This window comes from Nesoenas mayeri, assembly GCF_963082525.1.
Source record: "Nesoenas mayeri genome assembly, chromosome: 6".
Lineage (NCBI taxonomy): Eukaryota > Metazoa > Chordata > Aves > Columbiformes > Columbidae > Nesoenas > Nesoenas mayeri.
In genome coordinates this window covers 425,026-440,336 of record NC_137545.1, presented here as the reverse complement: position 1 = coordinate 440,336, position 15,311 = coordinate 425,026, and the positions used below count along the sequence as shown (strand labels likewise).

General features: G+C 43.2%; 2 protein-coding genes across 9 annotated transcripts in view; one reads left to right on the top strand and one right to left on the bottom strand.

Annotated features, from left to right (window-relative positions):
• Positions 1-2,714: 2,714 nt before the first annotated feature.
• NDUFB3 (NADH:ubiquinone oxidoreductase subunit B3) lies at positions 2,715-6,549 on the bottom strand. Of its 2 annotated transcripts, none has more exons than XM_080347039.1 (3): positions 6,323-6,549; positions 4,639-4,780; positions 2,715-2,981 (listed from the first exon to the last, which is right to left on the bottom strand). In XM_080347039.1, exons 2-3 carry the CDS (start codon positions 4,776-4,778, stop codon positions 2,828-2,830), a joined length of 294 nt encoding a protein of 97 aa, XP_080203165.1. In that variant the 5' UTR covers positions 4,779-4,780; positions 6,323-6,549; the 3' UTR covers positions 2,715-2,827. The 2 variants fall into 2 exon arrangements, with proteins under 2 accessions (XP_080203165.1, XP_080203166.1); XM_080347040.1 differs by lacking the exon at positions 6,323-6,549 and adding an exon at positions 5,769-5,846.
• Positions 6,550-6,670: 121 nt separating this feature from the next.
• Positions 6,671-15,311, top strand: part of HYCC2 (hyccin PI4KA lipid kinase complex subunit 2) — a gene marked incomplete at its 3' end in the record, with an annotated part of 49,436 nt that continues 40,795 nt past the window's right edge. For 4 of the 7 annotated variants that reach the window (XR_013922274.1, XM_080346737.1, XM_080346733.1 and 1 more), the window contains exon 1: positions 6,832-7,145. Of the gene's footprint in view, positions 6,706-6,831; positions 7,146-8,172; positions 8,234-15,311 lie in introns of those variants that run through there. The other 3 variants (XM_080346734.1, XM_080346736.1, XM_080346735.1) reach the window with 3 other exon arrangements.

Sequence of the window (15,311 nt, the reverse complement as noted above, 5' to 3'; positions counted from 1 at the left end):
CATATAACTGTGAGCTCGATGGGTTTCAATGCTTTTACAGCACAGTGAGTGATTTTTTTGTGCTGCTAAAAGTACATCGGTGGAAGCAGAATTCTGTTCTTGTGCAGAGGGACACGTTTTCTTTGGAACTGCAGGGAAAATGGGGGCAGGAAGAGATCACCCACGATAATTTCTTGCTGCAGTTGTATGGCCAGGCTCTCGCTCTAATACCTGTTTAAGGTTGTCACAGTGTCCCTGTTGCTAACACATGGCATTGCGTTGGTGCTGAGGTAGAGGGAAACCAGCTGCCTGCTGTGGGTCTGGGCACGCTTTCTCCATGGATCTATTCCACACAAACACGTAAAGACTTGTACAGGCTAATTAATAGAAGAGGTTTAATGAGATAGTATGGCTGCAGGCGTATGAAGGAAGATTTTTTTTTTAATGATTGAATGAATGATTTGACAACGCAGCCATTACTTAAGCAACTGATCTACTTTTCTGTTTGCTCACTCCGCTTTTCTCTTAATTAACGTAGTTTTCATACGCTTACTGGGCAGTTTGCACATTTATGAGCTGTATGCAAGTTTCTTTCATTCTCTCCCCTGTTTTTAAGTTGAAATACTATGTTTTGTCCACGGATAGGTTCTTATGTGGTTAGGAACTCTACATCAGTATATGTGTAGAATGGGAACTGTACATCAGTATAGGTGTAGAACACAGAGCGTACCAGTAAGATTAGATGTGATTGTAAAGAGATAGTCCTGTATGTTTCAATTTAGAGTGTGTTGGATATAAGCCTCTGGATTGGACATACGTCTCTCTATGCTTTCCTAACAGGTTTGATATGTTTCATTTTTTAGATTCTCCTAGTTATGTCAAACAAAAAAATCTTGAAGGATTTGTGCCTTCTAAATGCTATGAACTTGTCTTTTGTGCTGTATATTTCAAAATCAGACTTGGTATGTTCAGAGTGAGTGCATTCCATCTGTATATATAAAAAGTGTAACTAGTTTCATTTGTTATGTGTTGATGTTGCTTTAATCATTATTATTTTTATTAAAAAAAAGACTAAGTCACTAGGGGAACAGACTATTTTCATGGGTTTTTCTTCTCCATTGGAACAATGGTAAAAGGATTATCTAATTTTCAGATTTCTACTTGGCCTACAACTGAGGATAGAGAACGTATAGAGCATCTGTAAAATCAGTTCCCTGTCGCACTTTTAAAACAGTTTGGATGAATCCCTGATTGTTTTGATACCCATGATGAAATTGGCAAACTTAATAGGAAGACAAGTGTAGATGCTGAGTGTGTTCCTTGTAAAACTCCTTGAAGCAAACACTTGTAACTTCAGTTAGCTGCTTGTGGAAAATACACTTGCATTGATGTAAAAAGTCCATCTAATAAATGCTGATCTGGCAAAGATCTAATTGCCCTGTGAAACACCTGTGCTGGCAGAAAGGCTGTTGGGATGCAAGGCCAGCCATTGCCATGGTTACAGCAGACACAGGTTCAGTTCTGGTATTTTAATGCACAGCAAATACTCCAGCCGCAGGCAGGATTAGTGTTGTAATACCCTGAGTATTGTATGCATAATAACGAGACATTTTTATATTCCACAATACTGGCAAAATATAGTCAATATAACTTGTTGTTTAGGGCCATGGCTGCCATCTGGCTGTTAAACCATTGAATGATACCACCTTAATTAAGAAATATATAAATTTTACCTAAACTAGTCTAGTCTAACAGTAAATATGTCCAATATATTTGCTTATGTAGAATGTTGATAAGGCTGATTCTTATGATCTTCCCTATATGAGACAGCACTTACGTATGAGTTTAATTTTTACATTTTTAATTCTGCATCTGTGGAAATGTAAATTGCGACTACTTGCTTGTATGTAAGTTTTCTGGAAGCTATGGCTGAAATCAGAGGAGGTAAGATTTTGATTGTGTCAACTTCCTTCATATACAATAAAGTGATAAACAAAATTATCTGTTTTCAAAATTATCAAGAAATTTATTAGTTTAGAGAGCAGCCAAACTGCATTTTATGTATTTTACATTTTTTGCTCTAAATAAATAACATACCAAGATTATGTATGCTGAAAATGATTACAGTAACTTTTAAATCTGTGTTCATCTGCTAGTGCTTGAAAATAATGCCTCTTCAGCTAGTGTAAATAAAGTTCTTGATTTTTAAGGGAACTGTTTGCTGTATTCTACTTTGCTTAGTAAATGTGGCAGCAATGTAATTTTGAATTTCTGGATATTACACTGCAGATTTTGGTGCATAGCGTCTGCCAAATTAACTGTTCAATACGATTAAGTATAAGCTTTGGTGTTTTCATATACTTTGGTTACTTTTTAAAGCTTTAAGGTCATATTTCTTTCTTCTTTAGAGACATAAGAGTGAATGGTGACAAATACTTTTAAGAAATGACAAATCATGCATTACCACTTACTAGCAAATACTCATTGTTAAACCTGTAATTAATACAGTACAATTTTTCTCATAAAAGCAACACACTTTCTGAATTTAATTTAACAGAACGTTGGCAGGGCTTGAAAGACCTGGGTTAATAGCTTCCCCAGTTCTTGAAAGGATGGTACAGCAAGCCCAAGAGCCTATGTGTGTTGTCTTTTTTTCCCCTGTGTTGAAATCAAGTAAATCATGCTGGCTATATTTTCTGATCCTTCCACAAAAATATAATAAAAGCAAACAAACATGGTTTTGCCTGTGGTGGCCTTTAATATGCACATTTTAAGTACAGAGTGATCAGCAGGCTTACGTTTATTTCAGAGTAGTAATCAGTAAGTATTAACTTGTTGTATTTGATCTTCAGTGATGGCCTCCGTTCTTCGGAGGAAACAGTGTGTATTCAATGCCAAGAGCTATGACAAATGCTACAGATCCCCACTTGAGTCCCCTGGTAAAGACTTCTGCCAAGGTGACAGGTTTTGCAAAGCCACCCATGTATCTCCAGGCTTCGTTCCTACAAGAAAAATGAAACCAAAAGAATAAAACAAGATCAGTGGAGCCACTGTACTAAACATTACTAGGAATATCTTTGTTCAGAAAAAAATACGAAGGTATTTCAACTAGATATTCACTCAGACTGTCACATTTCTATCGTTTAAGTAACAGGTGTTGCCACAAGTTTGTTAACTCTATGCATATAATTTGAGATACATGCAATGCCAGCAAACGACTTAATTCTAGTAACAGAATTGCCTCCCCAAACTGATGTAATTATTGTCTTCTGGTTTTGCTCTGTTTCAAACCAAATCAGAAGCCAGGAGCACATGCCTGGGCTGCAGTAACCAGGAAGGCTGGACAGTGTGACAGTATCCAGCACAGTTAACATCTTAAAAGGGAATGTTTCTCCAGCTATGGGAAACTCATCCTAGTGTGGAGGCACCTTATGTTTTACAATATAACACTTAACTATATTGGGGTCAGAAAAAGCTACTGAAACTCATTTAAAAAAAAATCTGAGAAGATTGTGTTTAGCTAAAAAGCTACAGAATATTGACAAACCTCACCCTGCTTTGCCTTACTGTTTTCAACCTATATTATTATTGAAACACTGCTGTAACTGACTACAAGTATTTATGTGCAGCACCACCAGTGTAACCTAGAGAAATGGACCCAGTTTGTCTCTTCTGAGGAGTCAAAGTCCTTCAGAAAAGGGGAAAAAACCCCATTTGCAACAAAACCACCATTTCCAGAGAAGATAGAAGTTTTTTTAAACAAGGGGTCAAGTATTTCCGTCCATTGATAATCACGTTGTGCAGATGGTTTCTGTGATTCAGGATGAAGGTGTATTGGCTTGGAGAGTATCTTTTGGTTTCATTTTTCTTCTAGGAATGTAGCCCTTCCTGAACTTGGAAGTGTATGCACTGAAAGTTGGTTTAATTTACACTAAATTTATGATATTAAACTGTCTGGTTCTTTATGGGAATAAACTTATTGCTTGCTGAAAACAATTTTGTCCGAAGCAAAGGAAAAACCAGAGTGAACAGTGCTTGCACTCCACAGAAACAAAGGCAACAGGAATATGACACAGGCCTGCAAAGTTCATTGGCAACTGATAATCCTAAACACTCGTATCGCAATCAAAATTATGTTTTACCTGGTGCTTACAGCCTTAGACTGTTTCAAAGGAAGTGCCATCAATCGCAAACCCCTCCAGAGATTACAGCGTGTACAACTTTTTAACAGATTACTTATTTGCTCGTGCATTTTTCTCCTAGTGACTTCAAGTGAAGGCTCCTGAAATAGTTGGCTCATGCAGCTTTTCGCTTCCAGAAGAACCAGACGACACAGCAGAAAACGTTTAGGATTCGTATTCCCCAAGATTAAAGTGTACTTGAGCAAAGTACGACATAATTCCTGATGTGGGAGAAATACGTTAAGCCCTGTTTTAACACCTGCCTAAATGATCCAGAATCACTCCAGCTAAAAAAAAGAGGAGGTATTTATTGTAGAGTGGGACAAGGTAACAGGTAAAACTTAACTGAAACTCTGACTCATATATCTGAGATGCGTTTTAACTCTTTTTACTACAGACAGAATAATCTGCAATGACAAGGTTCAGTTGATGTTGCAAGATGACACATCAAGATTATTTTGGGGACACTCGGACTCACCGAGCCCACGGATCCCTCAGGCCCCTCTTAGCCAGCCTCTCCTGGACCTGCTCCAGCGGAGTGCCCTCTATCTTCCACTGCCGGTAGTCGGGGAGCTCCATTTTGCCATGACCATGGCCATGTTCACTTCCGTGCCCCATACCTACAACGATAGAGGGTTTTTTATTGCTCAGAGACTATGAGTATTTTTACACACTTGAAAAGAACAATAATACAGGAAAAACAGGGAGGTTACGAGAAATATTCCAAAAGCACATAACACCGCACATAAAGCATTTGTATGCTGTAGAACGAAGAGACTTTATGCTGCATTTCAGAAGCTGGTGATTAAGCACAGTAAGGCGAACTGTGCAGACTGAAGTGCTGCTGTGTTGTGAGTCACTGGCCGCACATTCACAAAGCAGCTACGTAAATTTTCTGTGCCAGTGTCTGTAAGTGCACTTTAGCAATAGCAGGGCCCACCAACTTGCAGGTTTTCCAGAGTGTATAAAAAAGCTCGAGTCCAGTTTGGGAATCTCTAATTTAGGTAAGGACGAGCTGTGATCACTGAGCTCTGGAGGAAATACGAGAAAAACGAAGACTTGGCTCCTCAGCTCCTTTTAAGTTGCCTCTAATTTGGTCAAACATAACTGAGGTGATAGACAGGTGCAGGTCAGATGGACAAGGAGACGCACCTTACTAGTCATTTCACAAGACTGGGAAATACGCGTGTTATTTAGATACACCGTGGAGAGAACTATGAAAATCCTGAGGTTGTCATTAAAAACAGCGATCAGGACAGATGGGAAGGTGAACGTTTTCACTGAGAAAATGGACTACAATAAGACATCAATGGCTTTGAAACCTCTATTTTCACAAAGCACCTGAGACTTCTCTGAGTCGGGATTTCCCATTTTAACACATATCTGGTCACGAAGAATAGATTTAGAATAATTGAATCATTTTGGTTGGAAAAGCCCGTCAAGCTCAAGTCCAACCATAACCCACCCCCGGCACTGCCCCATGTCCATGAGAACCTCATCTAAGTGCCTTTTAACCCCCCCCCAGGGCTGGTGACTCCAGCACTGCCCTGGGCAGCCTGTTCCAATGCCCCACAGCCCTTTGGGGAAGAAATTGTCCCCACATACAACCTCAACCTCCCCTGGGCAACTTGAGGCCGTTTCCTCTGCTCCTGGCGCTTGTTCCTGGGGAGCAGAGCCCGACCCCCCTGGCTCCAAGCTCCTTTCAGGCAGTTCAGAGATCAGAAGGTCTCCCCTCAGCTCCTGTTCTCCAGCTGAGCCCCCAGGTCCCTCAGTCTCCATCACACTCGTGCTCCATTTAACGTCCTTAATTTTAGGAAGAACTGACACAACGGTGCCAAGGACACAGCGCAACGCCTGCAATTCCTGAACCCCCGCGATGGGGAGGCACGCCAGGGGGATTCTCTTGCGGAGGAAACCCGAACAAGGGCTCGAATGGCCGGAGAGCTCCCCCCGGATCACCCGCGCCCCTGCCGCGGAAGCCCAGGCCCCCCGGGCGGGTGTCCGGAGAACGGCGAGCGGCGGCTGCGCGAAGCCGCTGCGGCTCCGGGGCAGCAGACGCCTCGGCCCGCCGCGCCCAGCCCGCGCGCAGGCCGTCCGGCGGGCAGCGGCTCGGGGGCCCGGCCCGCTTCCCGTCCCGTCCCGTCCCGTCCCCGGGCCCGTACCTGCCCGCTCCCTGACCCTCCTCAGGACGCGGCCGCCACCCGGAAACGGAAGCCGACGCGAGGACCGACCGCTACAGGAAGCGCATCCAGCCACGAGGGTTCCGGGACGTTTCCGTTCCGCTGCCTTGGCGGACGCGGCACGGCCGCCGCCCAGCCCTCCGCTGCTGGGGGCGCTCCCGCGGCGGTGCAACGAGGCACGTCCCGCACACGGAGCGGCGGCGGCGGCACCGGGGCGGCGGGGGGCGGGGGAGAGGAGGGGGACGCGGAGGAGGAAGCGGCCAATCAGTGCGGGGCTTGTTGGGGGCGGGCGCGGCCCAATGGGCGGGCGCGTTGTTGAGCTGCGGAGTTGCCAGCGGCTGGAGGTGGCGGCGGAGGAGCGGCGGGTGAGGGGGCGGTGGGAGAGCGGCCGGTGCCGGTGCCGGAGCCGGAGCCAGGGCCGGCGGGCGGGGCCGGGCCGGCGGGCGGGTTTGCCTGCCCCTGCCCTCGCGGCTTGGCCGGTGCCGGGTGTGCGAGCGGGGCCCTTGTTTCCCCGCGCTGCCCTTCCCGCCAGCGCCGCTCGCTGAGGTGCGAGCCCCCCGCGGGCCCTCCCTCCCGCGTCCGGCGGCGGGCGGGGCAGCACCCGCCGTTATGTAAAGCCGCGGGCCCGCTCCCCCGGCCCGGAGCGCGGGGTTCGCCTCGGCGGGGAGGGGGCTGCGGGGGAAGCCGGCGGTGCTCGCACCGGCACCGGAGCTGTGGCTCTCAGGGGATGAGTCTTAAACAAGCGCCGCTGTTTGTGTCCGCAGGAGAGGCGGGAGACACCCCTGGTCCGGGGCTGCGCTGGAGGGTGAGTGCAGGCTGGGAATTCCCTGGGAGGGTGGGGATCCTCTTGACAGCGGCTCTGGAGGGAGGTGCTGCTCGGTTCCATTGAGCACCCGGCTCCGGGGAGCTCACCGTTTCACATGCTGTGTAATTATCAAGTGTTGCTTGCGTTCGTATGTGGATAATTATTTTTTATGCTCCTTAAGGTTTGAGTGTGTAGTCCTCTTTACCTAAAAAGAAACTGGTAAAAGTTAACTACTCAGCCAGTGATATATAAAGGCTTAAATCATTCCTTGATTGTGGATGATACAGTAACACTCTTTCTTTATAGCAGAATACAAACTCTGTTATTAATTTCTAATGCTCTTGTAAGGATGAGAATAAACGGTGGTTTATAGCGTCATGCTGACAGAATTTTAGGACTGGCTGCAGTGCCTTGTTTTGGTTGTTAATATCCTGATGTAAAGCTGCTGCTGGGTTTCAGGTTTGTTTTTTATAGGGACATTGGGAGTGCATGAGAAGAGTTCCAGGAGGAATGCCATGATCGTGTTAATAACAGCGAAACTGTTCTAAATAGCGTGCCATCTGTTTCACCCAGACTGCCTCTGTCTGCTTTCAGCCTTGAATGTTTTTCACGGGGAGCTAAAGTCTGCAAGGTTTGGAGCAGTCTGCTGCTCTGGGGTTGCAGTGTCAGGGTGAGAGGAGACGTTTGCTTTTCTGTCACGTATTCAAGGTGGAATTGCAGGAGGGCTCTTGGTTTGTGAGGTACCTGGGAGTTAAATCTCTGTCTTACACAGTGCAAAGCTCCGTCAGATACCTGTGAAGTATTTCTTGTTTCTTACTGTGACTGAAGGTTAATGGGTATGTGTTCGAAGTCTGGCTGTTACTGTGGAACGCTGATATTTTCCTCAGAAAGAATATTGCCAGTGACCCACAGACGTGTTAGGTACCAGAAACCGTGGTTTTATTTTTTGAAGGAAAAATGCAAAGCCTTGGATTTATTGAAGTTTTGTTTGTTTATTTTGTTTGTTTCTCAGTGCTTGGAAGCATGGCTTGACTATTGATGCGTGGAGCCACACTTGGCTGGTGTCGCTGAGTCTGTCATCGTGAATGGTCAGTTCTGAGCACAGACTTATTGACTTTGTGTGACCTGTCACAATCAAATGGAATCGTAGCAGAGCAGTGTGCTCAATGGTGTTCGAAGTAGCTGTTTCCCCAGACCCACATACATCAAATCTCTAAATAGGAAAACTGCATTAGATAGATTCACTCTACCATGAGGTTGCTTAATGTTTTGCTTCCTAAATTTCCTTTTTTTTCAGCGTGGACCATACCCTTTCTGTTCAAAATAAGACTGCAAATAGGAGGGATGTGATCTTTTGGGAAATACAGCAGGCTTTTTGAAGCTGTATCTTCACCAAATAAGTGAGTCTGCATAATTTCAAGGGGGCTTACAGTCTTGCCACGACCTGTTTTTGAGAAGGAAACGTCATCATGATTACAATGTCCATCTGAAGAAATAAATAGTACGCACAAAGAACGAACATAAAGAAAATAAATGTTCATTTTGTGTAGAAAAAATGCCAGGTGTCCTTTAGGAAGGGAAGGTCATTGGGACTCCATGTGCAAATAATAAGTACTTTTTGTGGCTTATTCAGTTGCTTTTTTTGTACTGTTCATGGTGGTGATAATTACTGATAATTACTGAACAGATTAAGTGTTCTATGATACAGTTAGGTTGGCATGTATCCAGCCACGCTAGCTATGATTTGCTGGGATTCCTGCTTATGTTGCTAGGCGGGAGCAAGGTGGCAGGTTTTTTTTGAATAGATTTCAAAAGCCGGTGTTTCCAGAAATTTGTGTTGATGTGCATTCTGGATTAGCAGACTGTGGCATAGATTATGGGTGCTGCTCTTCTCTGGGTGTGCGTATGATATTCTCTCTAGCACTGGACCGTTTGGTGGGACGCTCGTCAGGATTGTTTTCTGGAGTAGAGAGCCGTGTGACTGACAGACTTGAAGTATTTGCAGTTTTGAGAGGACAAAAGGGGTTGTGGGGTTGGTGGATTTTGTTTGTGTGTGGTGGTTCGTATTGTTTGTTTCTCCCCTTCAGTATCTTAATATATATTTGAACTACTTAAATACTGCATCTTTTTTTCCTGAAATTGTGTGTTACTTTCTCTGGCTTTCTATTGGTAGTCATTTGTAAGTCATTGGAAGCCTTTTGCCGTTTGAATAAATGGTCAGTCCTGCTTCAATTTCAACACCAATCAAAAAGATCTTTCTTTAGTCCACCTTAGTTTCTTTGGATGTTTTTGAAAAAGTCTGTGAAAAGTGGGGAAGCAAATTATCTTCTCAGGCATCATTAGAGAGCTGAATATTTTATGGATATCATCTTAAGCCACTGTTTCACTGCTGTTTTGGAGAAATGATGTGCTGCACCAGTAGTCTTAGTTTCTTTCTGTGTTGGTTTTTTGTTTGTTTGTCTGTTTTGGCAACCCAAAGACCATTCTTCAGAGGAACAGCCATACTGGGCTAATGTGCTGTTCTCTCTTGAAGCCTAAAGCCCCGAGATCCTGGTGTGTGACAGGACCATTGTTTCCAGTCCCGCTTGTCTCCCACAGCTAAGCAGAATTTGACAGCAGGTGCTTTATTCTCATGCTCTTTTCCAGGCCGGCATACAGGGTTACTGCTTACGTCAGCTCTCTCACTGGGGGTGATGTTTTGTATGGATTTTTATTCTATGGATAGACTTAATTTTAAAAAACTCTTGAGCCTGTGTGTGGTGTTTGCATCTCCCGTGTTTTCTAGCAGTAAGCACCATACCTCATGTGTTGTGTGAATAAGTCATTCCTCTCTTGTGTTTTGAACCTGTTATCTGAGAACTTCATGTGATACTCCCTGTTTTCTGGACAAGGAGGGGCAGAACTGTTTGGCCCTTTCCCAAGCAGCTAATAGGAGTTTAGAATCTTTAAAGATCAGGGTAATGTGTTTACTCCAACACTTGTCTGGGCAGGAAAATAATTTTAGATTCCACTCATTTTCTTTATGCTTCTTCCTTATATGAAAATATGGACTGGTATCAGGAAGTGGAGCCGGAGGCTTCCCCCGGTGACTCCTGGTGAAGCACATTGTGCTGCTGGAGGGATCGTTTCAGAACAAGTCCTGTGGCTCTTGGCAGGAGGAGCTGCTCTAAGCAGAGACAGCTGCCGACAGCACAGTCTGACTTGCTACTTCAATCGGTTATTTTCATTTCCAAATAGAATAGTTATGAGAAGGAATTCTTCATTTAATGCTGTTTTCCATAGTGTTTCCTTTGCATTTATTTGCTTGTAATGGATCAAATTTCAGGCACAGTTGTGTTGCAGGAAACCTGAACTTCTGAGTTGTGTAAATCATTCAGGCCTTTCATGTAGTCTGTAAAGTTACCTATAAAGCAGAGATGATGACTTTAAGAAAGATTTGCAGTTGTCAGGTATTATCAGAATGATCTATTGTTTTTTACTGATTCTGTCTTCTGTCTTCTTCTTTGGCACTAGTAGAGAGTCTTAAAAGGGAATTGCAGGATGCTTGAGCTTGAAAGGGACCTATGGCGATCACGTAGTTCAACCCCTTTGCTCAGAGCAGGGCCAGCCAGGGCAGGTTCCTCAGGACATTGCCCAGCTGCATTTTGAGATCTCCAGAGACTCCACAGCCTCTCTGGGTGACTTGTTCCAGTGTTTAAACACCCACGTGCCAAAGAAGGTTTTTCTTCTGTTTAACTGGAACTTCTTACATTCCCACATGCAGGCAGTCCAGCTTGTTCCTGCTGCCCGCTGTCTGTGTCAGGTCTGCAGCCTTGACCTCCTGGTACAATTTGGTAGAGCTATATGGATTGTATTCAACTGTATTGTCTTCCTTTTGTGTGAAAGTAGAGCACCAGAGACATTTGGAAGGAGATCCCACTGGGGTAGTGACGTAAATGTCAGGTGAATAATTTGCAAAGTGGTAAACTATTTATCTGTCTATTTATTTATTCACTTTTCTCTCAGTACTGAATATCGTTACTTGGAAAATGCCGAGTGCCCTGATTGAATGACATTGTTCAGCACAGGACCTGATGGAGATGATTGGAGCAGCTCAAGCCTGTTAAAACACTTCTCCAGGCGTGCACTCTTTCTGTGTATTCTGTTTTGGTTTTTATGGGTTTTTGTGCCTCTTTTTTTCCCCTACATGACAGAGTACTTAATGACATCTCATTTAATATTGTGCAAGTGATACATGTGTTTGAAAGTGAATTTTGCAGTCCAGAAATGCTATCCATGTTCTTGTGTGTAATCTCCATAATTTAACGAATCTTTCTCTGTTTTTATTTTACTTAGAGTGATTCTTCGGCAAAGTGGTTAGGTCTTCTCTGTCGATGTCTGTGTTATGTATGGTTCATGAGTTCTTTAAATAGTTAGATGTTGCTGTTCCTCTGAATTATATTTCAGTGCCATGTCTGACCTGGACATTTCGTGGCCATTCAGCTGAGAAGATATTGGGATGAAAGATAATGAGGTGAAACGTGGAAAGTTTGCTTGTGTTTTTCTCCTTCCTGGCCTCATCTATTTCCTTTTGGTTCAAACAGGCTGGTTATTTCTCAGAGTTCTGGTGTCTGTTTCTTCTTCCATCTCCTCATCTCATTTTCCGCTTTATGCTTTCTGTCTCCCTTTAGGTTTGAGGATATCTTGAGCTTGAGGAGAGGCTGGAGAGCATCCCCTCTGCACGCCTGCTTCTGTTCTGATTTGGAACGGGGCCATGAGGGAGAAAATTTCATTTAGAAAAAATTCTGAAGAGGCTCATAGCAACTTTTCTAAATAGCCAAAGCACAAGATGTTTAGAGACACGTGGGCATAAGTGTAACAGATTTTATTATAGAAATAGCTTAAGTGAGCTTGTCTCTGTACATTTAAATATTATATTTCCTGCATGTGAATACAAATTAGCTAGAATTTTTTTCTTAGAGATTTTTAAACATGAACTTTTTGAAGATCTGACATCTTATGAGCAATATGCCCCATGTGGAAGCTACACCCGTAATTCCACCATCTGGTTTATTTGCAGGTGACAATTCTTCATGCTTCTGGCACAGCTGAAGCCAATCCTAAGATTTATATTTGCTTCTGCCAAATGAAGGTCAGGGTGTGAATTTCCAGGCTTCTGTCCTGATGATGCTGCTTTGCCAAAATACGTAAAACTGAACTTCAGGAGACAAAACGCTTGTGTTTGTAGCTAGAAGTAAGTCTGGATAGCATGAGTCTTTCTTTGTACAACGGTGATAGCGTAAGAGTGAGAGGGGGTGTTAGTATCTTTTCAAACTCCAAGTGTTTTAATAACAGCCGTGGGATAGACAGATGATGGGTTAAAGTCCATTTACTTCAGTGAAGTTACACAAGAAGTGACTGAGGAGATTAAGTAATAACACCATGCCCTTTTACACAGAAATGCAAGGCATGCTGCTGAAGGGTTTATCCCAGGAAAAGCTCCTTTTTCTCTGTGTGTAACAGTGGAGAACGTTCCGGTGCTTTTTCTTTTTGAGGTGTTTGGTGGAGCCAGAACAGCATAGAGACGTGAGCTAAATATGGGCACAGAGGAGAGGGAGGGGGGTTCCGTGTGGAATGCAAAAATGACTAGTGCCTTCTGTGCACGGAGATTTTATTTTAAGCTGCTTGCTTCTTGTTCTTAGCATAGAGCAGGCCTTAGACAAAATTGCTGAGCGTCCAAAGCTGCTTCTGGATTGTTAGTTGTGTGTATCAAATTCTAATTGACAGTTATGTAACTGACAAACCATGGTACCTGATGGTCTCTCCTCAATGTCGCATCTGTGCAATAGTTTCCAATATAGCAGCATCTGTAAGTTTCTGGGAGTTATTAAACCACATTTGTGGTAATTCTTGCCAAGATGGCAGTATGAGGTGATGTTTTCATCAGGAATGAGACCTTGTTGGATTGTTACAGTCACTTCAGCCATAGAAAAGTGGTTTTGAGGCATCTGGGTGTTTAAATCATTCAAATGGCAACTGCGTTACACACAGGTATCTTGTGTTCCAGGAGTCACTGTGCTAAGCTCCGAGAGAGTGCATGTTTTCCTTTTTCCCTCTCTATACAGGCCAAGGCCTTTCAGTTAACTAGAGGTCTGCTATGGCTTTTAGCAGTTGATTTTTAGTTTGCATAGCAAAACTAAACCTACTGCACTAATTTCCCTTTGAAATTTAAATTAAAATGTTAGTATTTTATGTCTAGTTTTTAACTTGACAAGTCAGCCCAAAATTAAAGTCTGGAGTTTTTAGGAAAATAGTTGGAGATGCTGTAATAAATTCCATAGTAATGTCTATACAGTAACTTTGTTTGAATTTTACCATTTTTTGCCTAGATAGTTCAATATTGAGTAAAACTTGTGATGCTAAAGCAGAAAAACAAATGCGCAACTGTGGGATGTCACATTTGTTGTGCACAAAGCCCTAATCAGGTTAAGGTCTGTGCATGGATTCCAGGCTGAATTAAGGGTCAGTGGCCAGTACTAATTGCTTCCAAAATTGTGTAATTAAGCATTGTGTGATTGTCACAAGGCGTTTTTTGGTGCGTGTGTGTCCCCTTTGCTTTATTTGGCGACATGTAATTAACCAGATGTTAAAGGTTGTTTTTTATTTCTCAGACTTGTGGGTATTGATCTGTGCCAAGGACAGAACACTGGGCTCGACGTGAGAAAAGCAGAAGGAAGTTCAGGGAAAGCGAAGTGAGGAGGAGGAGGGTGCGTCTAGATGCTCGTTTCATCTGATAAATTCAGATTTGTGCATGGGTGTGATGGTCAACTGCTCTTTGCGCTGCTGACACTCCCATGCTTGGAACCTACCAGAGACTCTGTTTGAAAGCTTATTTTGGGAATAGCTTTTTGGACTTATAGAGAGAGGGAGGAACAGAACTTCAGTGGACATTATCATGCTGACTAGGAAAACATAATCACCACTTAAAGAGTTTTCAGCTTTATCAAGTTTTGAGGTATTTCAAATTCCTATTCCAATGGGTAGGTTTTGATAGAAATTTTGTTTCCTACGTGTACCGCCTTTATGCAAAAATTCCATAATAGTTATTTTATTGCTATTTCTGTGAACTACCAGGGCATTCTGCTTTAGTAATGTATGTTGACTTTGAATAGATGGTGATTATTATCTCTTTGTTTCTGTGAATGCAGACTTTATAGCTTTCTGAAGTGTGTGATGTTGCTGTAAGTAAAGTCTGCATTTGTTGTCACATCTATGGCATATTTGCATACAACGCCATCTTCAGTATTTTTTCCAAAGGCAAATTTACTCAGGAGACTTGAAGGAAGGAAAAACACTGTTCTACCAACTGCTTTTGAAGCTTGTTTTTAGCAGGAAAACTATTCAGTGTTACAAACAAAACCTCAGAGCTTCTCTGTGGGTGAGGTCCTGTAACAATGGCTGAGGTTTGGAACATCGAGGCCTCCATGAGAATTTCTGCTGGTTTGTTTTGGGGTGCAAGAAAAGATCCTTGAAACCTACAACACTGTAAAATTGACCATGTCTAAATAAATTCCATTCCTCCGTCCAGGAGGAAGGGTACCCATGAAGCTAACTTCATGGATTTTCAATGCTGCCTGCTAAATCTGGAATTTTTTCACAATCTGGAAAGACTCCTGCTTTCAGACTGTACGTTAGGACAGTATTGGACAGAAAACTTCTAGTTCTGTTCAGGCTATGAGTGGGAAAAATGCATGAAAATAGTCACGTGCATTTCATATCTGCCTCTTGCTCTTTCTGCAGTGTCTGATGGGGGAACAGGACTGTGCATTTCAGTTGAAGTCATCAAGGCTATACGACACCCCCACAAATGCTAGTAACTTAGTGCTCTTCACTATTTAAAATATATGTTTTAAAAAACAACCACTACACACAAACTAGCCTTTACTGACAACTGGTCAGTCTCTGTTCTAATATTAGTTTAACAGTGGAAGAATAACAACTGTGTAAACAATATGCGTTGTGTTTAACTATTCAACAGTGAAGATTAATTATTAAACTCATCCCAAGACAGAAGGAGAAACTGGTGTAGCTGTCACACCAACACAGGCCGTGGAATTTCTTGCTCTGGCGGAATCCCAGTAAAGTTAGTCAGGTTGGTCACGAGCATCAGTTTTTGTAGCACAGTCT

Bases quoted from the DNA above. Each gene is read 5' to 3' on its own strand.
- NDUFB3 (XM_080347039.1), bottom strand. From the start codon at position 4,778: ATGGGGCACGGAAGTGAACATGGCCATGGTCATGGCAAAATGGAGCTC. The intron at 2,982-4,638 runs GTGAGTCCGAGT...TTTTTCTTGTAG, and splicing joins CTGAGGGATCCGTGGGCTCG to GAACGAAGCCTGGAGATACA.